At 35.9% G+C, this 15,004-nt stretch overlaps 1 protein-coding gene across 1 annotated transcript; it reads right to left on the bottom strand.

The window, feature by feature from the left end:
* Positions 1-5,341: 5,341 nt before the first annotated feature.
* LOC309490515 (group 3 secretory phospholipase A2) lies at positions 5,342-14,539 on the bottom strand. Its single transcript, XM_082159730.1, has 4 exons — positions 13,757-14,539; positions 9,949-10,081; positions 8,842-8,976; positions 5,342-7,953 (listed from the first exon to the last, which is right to left on the bottom strand). The coding sequence occupies exons 1-4, from the start codon at positions 14,283-14,285 to the stop codon at positions 7,314-7,316; spliced, it is 1,437 nt and encodes a 478-aa protein (XP_082015856.1). The 5' UTR covers positions 14,286-14,539; the 3' UTR covers positions 5,342-7,313.
* Between the last annotated feature and the right edge of the window lie 465 nt (positions 14,540-15,004).

Raw genomic sequence — 15,004 nt, 5'->3', positions numbered from 1 at the left:
TTCGTGAAGTAATGCCGCTTTGACTGTCGGGAAGAAGTCTGCTGCGGGGCTCGGCAAAAGTGCGCATCGAGGGCGCATATCGACCGCAAAGGGGGAGCTTGCGAGCACTCTTCTGAGGCCTAAAATGACAAATGGGACACCCTACGGTCTCACGGACTTAACGGACACCCGCACGCGGCAGTCATTGTAAGTCAACAAGACCAAAAGTGCATATGAAGTGTGCCATTTGGGACAGGGCCGAAAAAAGCTACACAACGCAAGTGTTTTACAACTGGTGTCGCTGGCGTACATCACGCACACATCACGCTTGGCGTCGCAAGCCACCGTTTACAACTGGAGTATTTATTATAAATTATTTATCTATGCACATAATTATGTTCTGCATACAGTGCGCATTAAGCCCAGAGTATAGCCTCTACTACATAGATTTTCTGCATAGACTAGGTATGTGCGTGAAGTCCTTCTTAGAATTTTACAAATAGGGCCTACACTAGGCATGTGTGCAGTTTGCATCACGCCTAAAGTACATTTAGATATTACGCATACACTAGGGTATGCGTAAAGTGATCGAAGAAAAAATAATACTTTATGTTTTTTACATGCACAAAAGAGTATGCATAGAGTGCACAGGATGCCAAGATAATACACTATTGGTTTGTATGTGTACACTAGGGTTTGCATACAGTGCGCGCGAGTCCCAAAGTATACTTTGGGTTTTTACGCATTTGTAAGGGTATGCATACATCGCATGCAAAGCACAATGTATACTTGAATTTTTTACGCATATACCAGGGTACGTGTGCAATGCACACACAGTGCTCATGAATCAAAGTATACTTTCAGTTTTTATGCGTAAGCCATAAAGGTTGCGTGTGCACCAGGGTATGTGTTTGGTGCGCGAGATGAGTCCAGGGGTCGGGAACTTTTTTGGCCGAAGAGACATTTTTTTTCATTTTTGGTTAGTGCATTTTTCCAAATTATTTTTCAATAATAGTAACTTTATTAGGTCCCTAGATAACTAAAAACAAACAAATATGCAACAAACAATAAATAAGTTGCAATATGGAACAGTGTTTTATTACAATCGCTAGGGGTCCATTTCTTAATTGGATCACTTTTTCAAAACTCTTTACACGGTAATCACAGCAGGATATGTGGGCTAAACTGTGGATCTTTTATCACTGCTTTGGCACAAAATACATTCAATGACTACATTTTCCAAATGACATGAATACATTTCTCACAAAACACTGTTTTTACCTTACTTGCCTAAAGGGTACATATTAGTACCTAGATGGTGCACATGAGTACATAAATAGCAATTGAATGTTCAGTGGATTAAATTCAAATGTCACCCCTCATTTCCAATATGGAGTAGATGTATAACATCTGTAAGGTAAAATCAAGTTAAATTAATGTCTCTTACATTTCTAATATTTCTTTAAAGTGACGATTCTCAATTCACTTGACTGTGAAACGTGTTGAGTCTGATTTGCAATCTTTACCGTTTAAATCATATTTTGGAATACCATATTTTAGAATAATTTGATGGTTTTAAAGCAATAATACATTCTGTAAGCTGCTTCTATAATGCTTCGTTCTATAGGAAAAGTCTAGGGAGTCAGATCAAATATTTCCAATTAAAAAATATGTACGTATACGTCAGGTGAGCATATAATGGGATGTGGATGAAGATGAACCGGCAAGTGTACACAGGGGCGCCACCAGGAATTTTGGGCCCCATGACAAAAAAATCTAATTGGGCCTCCTCTGCGCAGCTGTTGTCACCACATCTCTAGGACCTAACTGTCCCATCAAACGCTTTACATAACTCTAATCAAAGGCTTTCAACTGTCTTGCTTCTTGTGGTTCAATACTAGTACTAGCACAATATTTAATGCTGTGATTTGTAAATGCAAGTCTGCAGTTCACTATTTGATGCAAGATTAAAAGCCACCATAAAAATGTCCTTAAGGCAATCCTTTACACATTCTCAGTGTATTTTTATTTTAAAATTAATGAAAAAAAAAAAATAAACTAAATATATATAAACTTTTTAATTAAAATAAATTAACATCATCATCTCAAAACAATGAAAACAGCTGATTTTTTTAACATAACTGCACATGCCAACAACAAAATAAAGTTGATGTGTAAAAAGGAATTTCCACATCAGGGTTATTATAGTGCTACAAAACAGATCAAGTGATCACTAAATCAATAGGTTTTGAGGTTTGGAATGATGGGATTAATAAAATCTGTATCTATAGATGTAATTTAATGGCCAAAATTCAGTCTAAATGAACACATCAAACTGGATTATTTTAATATTGTCTGTAACTTACATGCAGGTTGAGGTAAGCTACTCATTGTTTCTAACTGCATCCAGTACAGACAGGAGGTTGTTTATTTATTTATTTTTATTTGGCATGATGGTCATTATGTGAGAAAATAATGTGTTTGATTTCTGTCATTAATAAATATTTCATTTTCTTTTTTTTTTGTTATGGGAAAAAGAGCAAAAGAGAACCCCACAGACTCCCTGGAATGATGCTCACCTTCTTCACTGGGACAGGGAGGGGTAGTTATGGGGGAGACTGGGGTGCTGCTGACTCGTTTGTTGTTTAGTCTGCTAAAATGGGCATGGACAATGATTTAATATGAATATCTTGCTAAACGTTTCCCTGCACTGATTAAATGTTGATGAAATGTAGGCTAACACTAGTCTGCAGCTAGTTCAGATTATGACGCGTTGCGCTCTGTCTCTATACGGCGCCCATGTACATATATAATAAAAGGAAGTTGGAGGCCTTATGATAATCTGTTCATTTGCATATCCAAATAACTTTGAATGTCTTTGTTCAATGATACATTAATATGTATGATTTTACAGAATAAATACTCTGTTTTGATTAGAGCTCATTTTGCAGCTCTCTGAGATATGTTTCGGTTGTAAGAGAGACAGCCTGGATCGCGATTTCAGACAAATACATTTTATTTATTTTTTAAACTATACTTGACTATAATTTTATTGGTGAATTTCCACCACAATAGCAGTAAATAAATGAAGCTTATCACTGAATCCAATACTGTGGTGTCATCATCTGCTGTCCATGAGAATATCCACCTGGCAAATACTTCAAATGAACAAAATGTTTAGCCTGCTCTATGAGTAATGCCAAGCATACCACAGTAAATTGCAGCAACAGTTATTTCTTGACACTTCAGGTGAGGATTATGCTTTAGTATTCCAGTTTAGGCCAAGTTTCTGTCAGACAGCATATCAAAAGTATCAAATTCTATAGCAGAAGAAAATTGCTTCACGGGTGTTAAATGTTACCTTGACTGGAACTTTTTGGAGAAGTGACAGTAAAATGAGTGTCTTGGATGTTTCATAGTGGCGTCCCAGTGTTAGTTAATACAAATTATATTTGCTTCAACCACATATACAACAATGATCTGTCTGTAATAATTTCATTAAAAACACAAAAGACTACTGAAAATATATTTAATGCTATTGTCAAGGATCAAAATCCCCTTAAGAACTTTTTTCTTCTTTTTTTCTTCTTTTTTCCTCGTTATACACTTGTCTCTTTTAGTATGTTCCCTTACTCAAAACAAAATATATATATATAATAATACTGAAAATGTAAGAGTTTAGGATTTCATTTAGGATTTTGTGCCTCTGTGTTTGAAACCGACAAACAAAACCACTGCTAGAGAAAACAAGCATTTATGAAACTGGAATTCAGACAAATCCTTTTTGTCCTTTAAATATTTATATATTTTTTTGACTATATGCACAACACAATTATGTAACTCCTACATTTTAACAAAAAAAAAGAAAAAAGAAAAAAAAAAAAAGCTCACAGAATTAGGCTACTTTATAGAGAATTTAAGTAGAATTAATAAATTAATTATAGTGATCTAACACATCATTATGGACAGTATTAACTGCAGTTGTTATGCACATAATTAGATTAATTACATGTATTTTGTTGGCATCTGCTGGTTGAATCCCCAAACTGCCAATGCAAAGACTTTTTATTGACTTTGTGGCAACAATAGATGTGGTTCTCAGCACAATGCACAATGAACTTCTTTTTTTTCTCATAACAAAATTAAAAATAAATTAAATGTAATTTTTAAAATAATTTAAACATAGCAAAATTAGGTTTTGTGTTATTTACAAGGATCTGTTAATAAACATGCATGGTCTAAATGCATCTGCCCACGCATTACATATTGAATATATTGCCACATTTGTTTTACAGTTTTTCTCATTATTACCACCTCCAAACAACGCATAGTGAGTTTCAATATGCAAAATAAAAAACATCTTCAAAGCTTAATGCAAAAAAGAAGTGCTGCATGGGGTGTATAAAATCTCGGTGCTCTTTGGTTGTGGGATAGTATATCTCTGAAGACAAGAATTCCAAGGCACTCGAATGTTAGTGAAAAAAGTTAAAAAGCCTTTATTTCATTCCTGGCTTACTTGAAAATTGGTGAGAAGTACACCTACGCGTTGCGGCTACATGCCTTCATCAGGGTGTGGTCTCAGTTCATTTAACAGCAGCTAATTAATTAAATTAGAAACACCAGGTCACTCTGTGTAAAGCAGCTCGTCAAAAAAAAAAATAGAAAAAAAAAAGGAATTCAAAAAGCATCTCTCACACAAAAGTCATAAAACATGGAAATATCATCATAAATATAATAAAAAAAAATTAATTAGATTTAAGCAACATCTTCTTTCAGGAAAACTATCACATTCCTTCTTCTATTCATGTTAATTGTAAGTCATTTCAATAATCTGTTTTCAGTTATTTTCAAGTTAATTTGATTATGCTTTTAGCTACCAATTAGTATTTTCAGCTGTAAATTGCTGTGTTATTTATTGTTAATATCTTAAACTAGAGAACATTTGCTGAGTCCCTTGCAGAATGCTCAATTTAACAGTCGTGACAGTACATCACATGCCAAGTTTGTGTATTCATTGAATTTTCAACACAATTACAGAGCTACAGTATATTACATTCATATTTTCTAAAGTATTCTGTAATTGCACCATTTACCTGAAAGCCTTTTATTGTAGCAACTGATAGATTATTGGAATATTGGTCATATTACTATGCCAATATATATTCTGGGCATAACTTAAACACCTAATATAAAAATAATATATGTCAGTGACAGTGACACCCAAATCTGGTCTGTGGTTCAAATCTAGCCCACCGCATTCTGGACTTCTTGTTTTAGGAATGTTTAAATTGTCCAGATTCAATCAAACTTACATTTAACTGTAACATTCTATTTAATTGCTAAAAATACAGCTGTACCACAATTTATTGAGTCATATTTGCTTTTTATTAATCACAGAACATGCAAACAGGTGTACAGTAGAGATCAGCAGAAAAAAAAAGAAAAAACAGCCATTGCAACGCCGTTCAAGTGAGTAAATTTTTCCGGAATGTAAAAATTCTGGAAAATTTCCGTTTTTATCATTTTTTGTGAAATTATTTGGCAGTCAGAGGTGTGTGTGTGGTTGGGGTGAGATTTGTTGAAGGGGGGAGGGGCGGACCACTGCGTTTGAGTTTGAGAGCCACTGTGTTATGGGAACATCTTCAGCGTGCGCCAGTGTCTGAATCACGTGTACACATGCGCCAATACCATTGGCCTTGGGCGAAGTCAGGTGACGCTATGTTGTATGTGACTATGTCTATAAAATGGCACCTGAACACAGCGTCACAAGCTTCTTTGTCTTCAGAAGAAGCTTGTCTGTATTGTTTGTCAAAAGTGTCTGTCTCAGTGTGTTGTAGAGCAGGAGCTTTGATTAAAAAGTAAAAAAGTTCAGGAGATGTGTTGTGTCATGCACCGCTATGTTTCAGGAGACAAAATTCTGTATTGTATGTATGGCAATCGAGCACGCAAGGTCAGCTCTCGAGGGAGCGGACTATCCTCACTGCAAGAGTAAGTGGCTAGTTAACTGGGAATAGAATAGAGTAAACTTTAAAGTTACTTTCACAATGTAAATCTGATATGAATAAAACGTGTTGTCTAATTATAATGGAAAGGATTATTATTGCCGCTTCCATAGACATCAGTGTGTATTTTACAAACTCTAAATCTATTGTTTTTTTTTAGTACTTATGTGGATTTAAATGTCTGAAACTTAAAATAAACATTATGAGGTTGAAAATACTGAATAGTTGTGATATATGCTGAGCGCGTCTGTCTCTGGTTCAGCGCCAGCGCGCGAAAGCACATTTGAATTTAGCAGTTGATCACGTGATGCACATTCTAATCACACCGACACCAACACCAGTGTGATCGTATGCTCCAGGGACCAGCCAAGAATGATCACACCAGTGTGATCGTACGTACGAAAGGGTTAAATCATGGGGTTCACAGATGGAACTCTGGACGAATGTGATAGTGTTTCGCAATGATAGTGTTCCCATAGTGCCAACGCAATGACGCAGTGTCTCGTTCACATCTCCCATAAAGACTTTAGCACTAAGCATCCTCATATTATATGTTGCCGACTGTACTATCAAGTTTATACTGAATGGAGTCTTCAGACTATAAAGGTAAGAATGAAACTTATCCAATTGTCATGTTTTCTGTCACCATTTGACATTTTTCACTTCAAACAGGTGTCTGTTTCTATGGGCTGTTATACGCAAGCCATCTGCCATATTGGAACGGTCAAATCCGGTCCATGACCACTCAAAAGCAAGTTGACTGTGCATCTACAACCTAGTTATTCACATGTATGAATATCTATAGATGGATATTGATTTTCACAGCATTTAATTTATCATTAATGTGATAATTCTGCATATGGATATTGTATATTGAGTTATACATAAAAAACACAAACCTGCACATTCTCACCTCTGTAAGGTTATCCCATTTCATCTGGAATTTATAGCTCGGTGGTTTTACAGCCATAGGCTACACAATGCTGTAAAATGTTCAATGAAATTGATTGATTTGTTAGTGCGAGTGATGGCAGCGTCATGTTAACCTTTGCAAGATGGCGAACGCGTTAACATGTCTGGAGTGGCCAAATGTGGATCAGGGTTTCATAACCCCAGGTAAAAAGCGGTGCTAAGCCCGATTCTAAATTACAAGTGTGAAACGTTCCTTAACCCAGGGTTAAAAGAGGGGTTTAGAATGACAATAACCCAGGGTAAAGCGCAGTGTGAAAAGCCCTTCTCATGTCACACATAATTTAATCTAATACCTGATAAAAGATCTCTTATCTTTTGAAAAATAAGAACCTTTGCATTTCTGATGATTGAAAGTGAGCATCAATGCTTTTGGGTTTTAATTCGTTTTTTCTTCTGGCTCTTTCTGGATTTCTGGGTTTTGTTTTTACCTCTTTTTCTCTTATTTTGAAGTGTCCTTGCTCCTGATTTATTTGCAGATATTTGTTTGGACTGATTGACTATCGTCTTTTGAACCAAGAGTAATTTTGTTTCAGATGAGGTTGAAGGTGAGTGAGTGACACTTGCTTTTGATGTCCTGTGGATGCTTTGAAGAATAGTTACCATTTTGAACTTTTGAGTTATCCTTTGCTTCTCTTTAGATGGCTTCCTTTGGGGAGCGAGGGTAAATGTCAACAATGAGTTTGGCTGCACAGTTGTTCTTCCTTTTCGATGTCCAGCTGTTTGTAGATTCTTCCGTTTTTCAAATGGGTTCACCAACTTTTGACTAAGCTGAGATGTTCCCCCTTTTGCATAGTCAACTGGAGCGCAGTTTCTTTGGTCCTTTGCCAGTCTAATTCGTTTAGATTTAGAGGTTCTTTGTTTGCCACTATGTGACAATTTGATTGGCACTTCATTGCATGGAAGGTCAGCGGTGCCACTTTTCTCATTACTTAGATTGGTGGAATTGTATGGCGTTGAATCTTTCAATACTGCCACAGGTGCGAGCTGAACCATTGTGCACCTGCAGTTAGAGATAAAAAAAATCAGTTACACCAGCATAATGTTACTCTGGGCTAGAGGACAATACTAAACATACTGCTGTCAACATTTTTCTCAAAAGTGATTCACTACAAAAAGTTAGTAAATGGAAAATGGCTGAGGAAACAAGTCCTATATTTTCAACCAAGGTTTCAAGCAGCCCTGTCAATTAGTGCAAGCATAATAGACAAAATAACTGCTTTCACACATTAAACTTGGTAAATTACTCTAAAATTGTTTAAGAGAGGTATTATTCTGATCTCAGATCAGATCATTCTCAGATCTGTATTATTCAGGGAGTTCATAACTGTTTGGGAAAAGTAACCTCTGCATGGTACTTTGAGAGTGACTTTCTTCGCAGGACTCAACATGACTTGCTTGAGGTAAGCCATAGCCTTGACTTGTTTTATTTTGTGCACTGCAACTTGAGACTTGACTCGACGACTTCTTTTCTTATGACTTCAATGTGGGTAACTTACTCCCACCTCTGGCACAATGTTATTAAAGAGAAACTCATCCTAGAATGTAAAACCAAGATTATAAAGTAATGTCCAAACAAATATAAGTACATATCGGAGACAATCTAGGACAGTGAGTCCAGTAAACTTTGTTAATTGTTACAGGATTCACATTTAACACAGAAACTGGAATAACAGGCTGAAAATCTATGAAAGACTATGAATGAACATACTATAATGATGCCATACAAGTGATTCAATGGAAGTAATTTGGTTATGTCAATGAAGACAGCTGTGTGAATTATATAATTATATATACAATTACAGTGTTTTTATCCATTCTGCATTTTTGCTTGCAAACAGAAGCATGAAGCAACATTTTTGGAATGCATTATTTAATTTCTTGCACTCACATTCCAAGCCAGTTGTACTGTGTGCATTGCCTCCTTTGAATCAGCTCAAAGCAGCGGAGTTTCAGGACGTTGAAAAAACTGTAGCCCACCATGTTGGAGATGGTGTCATTACCATTGAGAAGGCATTGTTTAAATCTAACAGAGACAGGAAGATACAAGACAGAAATAAATATGATTATCATGAAATCTTTTGTGTCTCAATGTCAGCTAACCCTTCCATTAAACACATGCTTAATGTATTTACATGTAAGATTTTAGGATTTTGTTTTTATTTAAATCAACTTTCAGTGCATACAATTTATCAGTATTTGTGTTCCCTGGGAATTGAACCAACGACTAAACCGGTAAACTAATTCACTCTAAAAAAAACATTTAAATAAATGCATGGTTGCAAGTAAAAAAAAAAATCTAATTTATTAATTGAACTAAAATGTAATTGGATTGAATTGATTTAAGTTGCAAAAATATTTTTAGAAGAGTTATGTTGACAAATTGTTGATTACTACATCAATTTAATATTGTTTTTTAATTTAAACTGCAAAAAAATACAATTCAACTTAATGCAACAAAGGAATTGTCTGTGGATTTTAAGTTCCCAGCATGCTTTGCATATGATAAGTAGAATAAATATTGAAATTTAGTGTTATTTTGTGTTGTGACCTGTTAGGTTAAGTATACTAGCAGTTAAAATAAACCACATTACATTTTTAATAGTTCCCGAACCACCACTCAATTATGTTGAAATGAATTGGAACAACTTTTATTTAACTTAAAATGTGTATTGTAGTTTGTTGGTTAGAAGTTGTCATACCTCAAATAGATTGCTGTGTTAATTTTTTTAGACAAAACTTTTTTCTTTTCTTTTTTTTTGCACATCAAAAGAAAGGCCTTTCTACATAAATTACAGGCTGTCCTGCTGAAGATATATATTCTTTTTCTATTAAAACATGCAGTGTCCTAAAAAAACTTATATGAGCCATATAAGAATAACATCCATAAAGTGAACAAACAGAAAGGATGAGTTATGACTCTAAAGAGTCTCCCCTGAGGATCTGAAAATGCCTCTCATCTGTGGAATGTGAAAGACCCCAGAGCTTATGTGCTCACCTGTGGTCACAGTCACAGTGGGAGACTGTGAAGAGGTTGGGATTGAAGACACCAAAGTTCACAGAGAAGGAGCGTATGATGTGCTCACAGTGATCATGTTCTCGGCAGCATCTATCCGCATGCACAAACATACCTGATAAGAGAAGAAAAATGTAGTCTAAATAATCAAATAACAAATATAGATTATTTACAATATTGTAAAATAATACTGTCCTCATTATTATGTAGATTATCTGTAATAGAATACAACTTGTAACATCTCAGTAAAATGTAATGCGCAGGGCACATTTCGGTTTTGCGTTGTTTTGCACAGTAACTCTTCCGTTCTTGACTGGCATGACACCCTCTGTAATTATATTGATTTACTGATGCACAACATAGCTAGTATTAACTGTAATAACCAGGTTATGTTGCAGGGACCTCCCATGTCTTTCGAGGACATTCACAGATAGTCAGCCACACAACCATCCATGACCCTGGCATGAAAACTGCACTTTGATTTATCGCTCTCAGGAAAACCGCTTAAAATGTAGCAAATAACGAAAATAGAGCTTTTTTTCACGCCGATAACATTCCTATTTGTAAAAAAAGAAAGAAGAAAAGACTCGTCAGCCCATCGGCTAATCTTCAACATGTTTGTTCTTAAACATTCATTTTGGATTGATCTATTTTTACACCGAAAAAAAATGTAAATGCTGCGACAGGTATGATTTAGTTTACAGCATTTCTCATTCATTTCTGTGGAATCAGCAAACAGTGATTGGGTGTTTCTCAAACGGAAGCTACATCCTACGAAGGCTGCATATCTCGGCTGCCACATCATCAAACGTCGCTGAAGGCCATCTCAGTTTGAAGGATCCTTGGAAGACAGCCTTCGTTTCACTTCCTTAATTCGGCCTGTTTTGAAAGATGAATCGGATGTATCCTTCGTGGCCTTAAATCACCCACAATCCTTTGCACACATTTAAATTAACGAAAATAAATGGAAGGAAAACAAGTCGGTACTGAGATTGTCTGAGTTTATTATGAAATGCAAGACAAAAAATATTTTTTCGGACATGAAAGCATATATGTTATCTTTTGTTTTGCTGTAAATTAATCACTAACATTAAACTGACAATAATGTAAGCCACTGGGAGACCACAGATGGCTGTCATGGCTGCATTAATAGAAAGCCAGTTAATATAAAGATTTGTAATACAAAGTATTTTTCCAAAATTAAGTTTTAATAGTTTTTTTGTGCAGTGACCGTGAGGGCGGGAACATGTGTGACATAGCCATGCACACTTACTAGACCGTCTCATTCTAGCATTTAATTGCTGAGGAGGAGTCTAGCCTACAAGCCTCAGAAGGACTGAACTAGGAAGGACACAATCTCGGTAGGATGCAGCCTTCCGTTTGAGAAACACCCATAGACTGCCGCACAACTCTGAACGAAATGCAATGGCGTCAAAGCTGTAATGTGATTGGTTATCAAGGCACACATGATCCAAGTTAGCCGTTGCTTTTTCCCCAATGGTAGAGCCACGGACCCTCGTATCTCCCAATAATAAGACTATTGCTGGGTCCCAATTCGCCTTATACTACACCCTCGTGTAGTATGTACACCTTTAGTGAATAAAAAGTAAATACTTTTGAGTGTGTAGCAGAAGAGTATGCAAGCTTTGGGACATACTACTTTGTCATCTTTAACAGACAGCTCTGTCGCTTAGTTACATACATCCTGTCACTGTTTAAACTGCCCTGTCAATCAAAACTTGTCACAGTTCAAATCCTCCACATTCAATTTCATTTAATTTCCTACCGTATCGGACAGAAATGTAGTAGCACGTTGATCTGCCAATCGTGGGTCTTTCATGCGAAGACTCTCCTCGTGTGTTTGCAGTTTAAATATAATGATGCATTTAAAGTTAATGGCCAAACGTATCATTACAAAAGTTTACAATGCTGTTGCAGATGAAATATAATGTGGATAACATTGAATAAATATATTTTCTTCAGGTTAGATACTGATACGAATTCACTCAAACCCCTTTATCTAAACCTCTCTACTTAACCTTTGGACTCTCACATCCATCATGTTTGAAGTTTTTTAACCCTTTTTATTCGTGTTTGTAGTTCTAATCGAATCCTTGTCCAACCTTGTCCAATATTAGCCTTTAGAGTGTGCATCGATGTGCACTTCAAATTCTAACCAGAAATAGTAGACCATCCGGGTATCTTTGGAATACTCATTTCAACATATGATTTGGGATGCACTAATTCTATTTTCGAATACTATTTAGGATGGATAGTATAAGAATTGGGACACACCACATCTCTGGTTTCTAACAAATCCTGAAGACCTTGATTAGCTGGTCCAGGTGTGTCTAATTAGTGTTGGATCTGAACTCTGAAGAACAGTGTCCCTCCAGGAACTGAGTTTGACACCCAGCACATGCTCTAAGGCCTTTGTAACATGAATACTTTGCATAGTGTTACAGAATATTTGATACACTCAACAGCTCCAGCAGCATTTTATGCAAAATGCTTAATTTTGTACTGGTATGAACAACAAAATTAATTCACTAGTAGGGGGAGACCGGAGAGTGTTGTAACATGGTGTCAATTTAACACTGTCAGTTTGACAGGTCAGAAAACAGCTGTAGTGATGGCATAAAAGTCATACCTTTTTGAGTTCACAGGAGAAGTGGTATGTGACTGAGAAACATTGTAGATTTTATGACCAACAAAACAAAAACAAAAAACACATTCAGGAAAGAAAGTAACTTTTTTTTTATCAAGACATTGATACAATTATTTTCATAACCTAAAGTATCCATTTATCTAGTTTAATTTGATGCTTTGCATTCCTGCTAACTTCAAACCCACATGTTAAAACAGTTAAATCACATTTTATGGCTGTTTGGGCTAGGGATAGGTCAAGTTCACGAAAAATTTGTGTTATCAATCAAATCCTCTATTGAGGCAGTCACATGAGTTTTTTGTTGCGCATCAAGGGATTTGTGTGGTAAATGTGTTTTCATTTAGGATAAAAATTATCTAAAAATTGTAGGATAAAAATGATCTGCCTCAGATGAGCTTATAGGTTTTTTGTGCACATTTTTAGAATGTATGCGCATCTTGGCGTTTCCGTCCAGGGTTTTTTTTGTGTGATATTTCAAAGTTGACATAAAAATAGATGGATGGCAAGCTAGTTACTGAACCCTTGTGTGACAGGAGTAATACACACAAACAAACACACAGAGACACCGCAATAGTTTTTGTGCTAAATTAAGTCCTAAAATAAATAAAATGGTTTTTTTTTGTTGATTTTTTTATTGTTCACTTTATTCAAAACTAAGTATTCTTTGTTCTTCAATGAATGTATTGCATAAATTGGATAGTATGGATCTTATTTCAGCAAATTACCAGTTTTTGTTACATCTATCCCAAGCTAGTGTTACAACTCAACCCAGTAGTTGGGTAGGTTGTGACAACAGAACTCTTTGTATTTGATATTAACTCACATAATCTGTGATTGTGTACATGTCTAAGTGAGTTTTATTTGTTGTAGGTGGTTACTGCTTATTAAAGTTTGAGAGACAAACTTTTATAAGTGAACTGAACAACACTTTTAAAATATAGCCTTACAAAAAAATATATTAAAAAAATCTTAGTGTGACGAATATTTTAATAATTCACTATAACCTTTTGTGCAATGGAAAGGTTACATGGACGTTAAAGGTTATTTATGGAACCATCAATGCCACTAAATAACCATTATTTTTAAGAGTGAAGGCATAGGAATTTATGGATGCAGACCTACCCAACTGTTCATAGTCATTGGCGCTTGTGCCTCGTCCACACCAAAGTGTTCCCGGTAAAACCCATGCGCGTTTATAGCGACTTTTTGCTCTTGAATCCATGGGCTGACCTTGGTTGACGTCTTCTTTGAGCAAAGTGAAATTTAAATATGAGTTCATTTCACACAGCCTGGCATCTTCCAATAGCGCACTTATGTTGAAGCGGAAAGGTAACTTTTCGGCAATGTCATAAGCGCGCTCTTCACGGCAGAGTGACAAATAACGCGTAACCAGGGTCCTGTCGCTACTCATGATACAATCTTCAACGCGTTTCTCTGATGTCCACTTGCTCCAGTAAAAGAGTGGAGGTGCTAAAGCGTCCAGTGAGTGAGTGAGAAAACTAACCTGATAACTCCCATGTTCAGATTTGACAAGGAGGCAAAATGGTGCACGTTTCTGTGGTGTTACAGCACCGCAACAGCAAACCACTACTAAAAGCTTAACAGCAAGAAATAGACTTACGATACGCGCGTCTTGCAGATGTAATGACATAATTGCTTAGATTTAGCCTTTAGCTCTACGCTTTGTTTAGGGCTAGAAACAGTCATAAATAGCACGTAGCTAATTTTTCAATCGGTTTTAATGACGTTGATACCAGGAAAAATATGCAAAATGAAAATCAGTTAAACTCAGATAGTCACCATCAGTCTGTTTTAGTCCACAAAGTGGACCCCGCATGAAGAAGAATTTGCTCTGTGAATGATCAGTTGAATGAAAATGAATTTGCTGGTTCTTGACTGTCTGTCTGTTCACAGATGTCGAACTGAAATTTGAGTTATCTACAGCCAGGTTAAAACTTGTAACCAATGTGGAGCTGAAATGACACTAGTCACATGACTCGAAAATCAACAGAACTCCGTTTACCGAGGATTTGCTGTCCAATGACTCGAGTTGAATCCAACCAATAGAACAATCGCAAGATTCCCAATTGAGACATATTGGCTGTTACATTGCGATGCAGCAGAAATCTGATCTTTTGATACAAATCGTTTTTTTGTTCTGTCACTTAAAGTCACAAATGGTCAATACAATTTGTAATGGAATACTAAATAAACTTTAACTTGATTAAATATATTTTTATAAAACTTAAACTTGTTTTATTAATTTATTTGACTAAGCAACATTTAAAATGTTCATTTAATTTAACATGAGGAACTAAAATAGGCCTACCTAATACTAAAACTGAAATAAAAATGAAAGGGGTGGTATAA

This window comes from Leuciscus leuciscus (assembly GCF_965113295.1).
Source record: "Leuciscus leuciscus genome assembly, chromosome: 2".
NCBI classification, from domain to species: domain Eukaryota; kingdom Metazoa; phylum Chordata; class Actinopteri; order Cypriniformes; family Leuciscidae; genus Leuciscus; species Leuciscus leuciscus.
Note: the sequence above shows the minus strand (reverse complement) of the source record. Positions and strands in the feature narration are given on the sequence as shown.

Coding starts and splice junctions, on each gene's coding strand:
- LOC309490515 (XM_082159730.1), bottom strand. CDS start 14,285: ATGTCATTACATCTGCAAGACGCGCGTATCGTAAGTCTATTTCTTGCT. Junction 10,082..13,756: donor CAATGACTATGAACAGTTGG/GTAGGTCTGCAT, acceptor TTCTCTTATCAG/GTATGTTTGTGCATGCGGAT. Junction 8,977..9,948: donor CACTGTGACTGTGACCACAG/GTGAGCACATAA, acceptor TGTCTCTGTTAG/ATTTAAACAATGCCTTCTCA.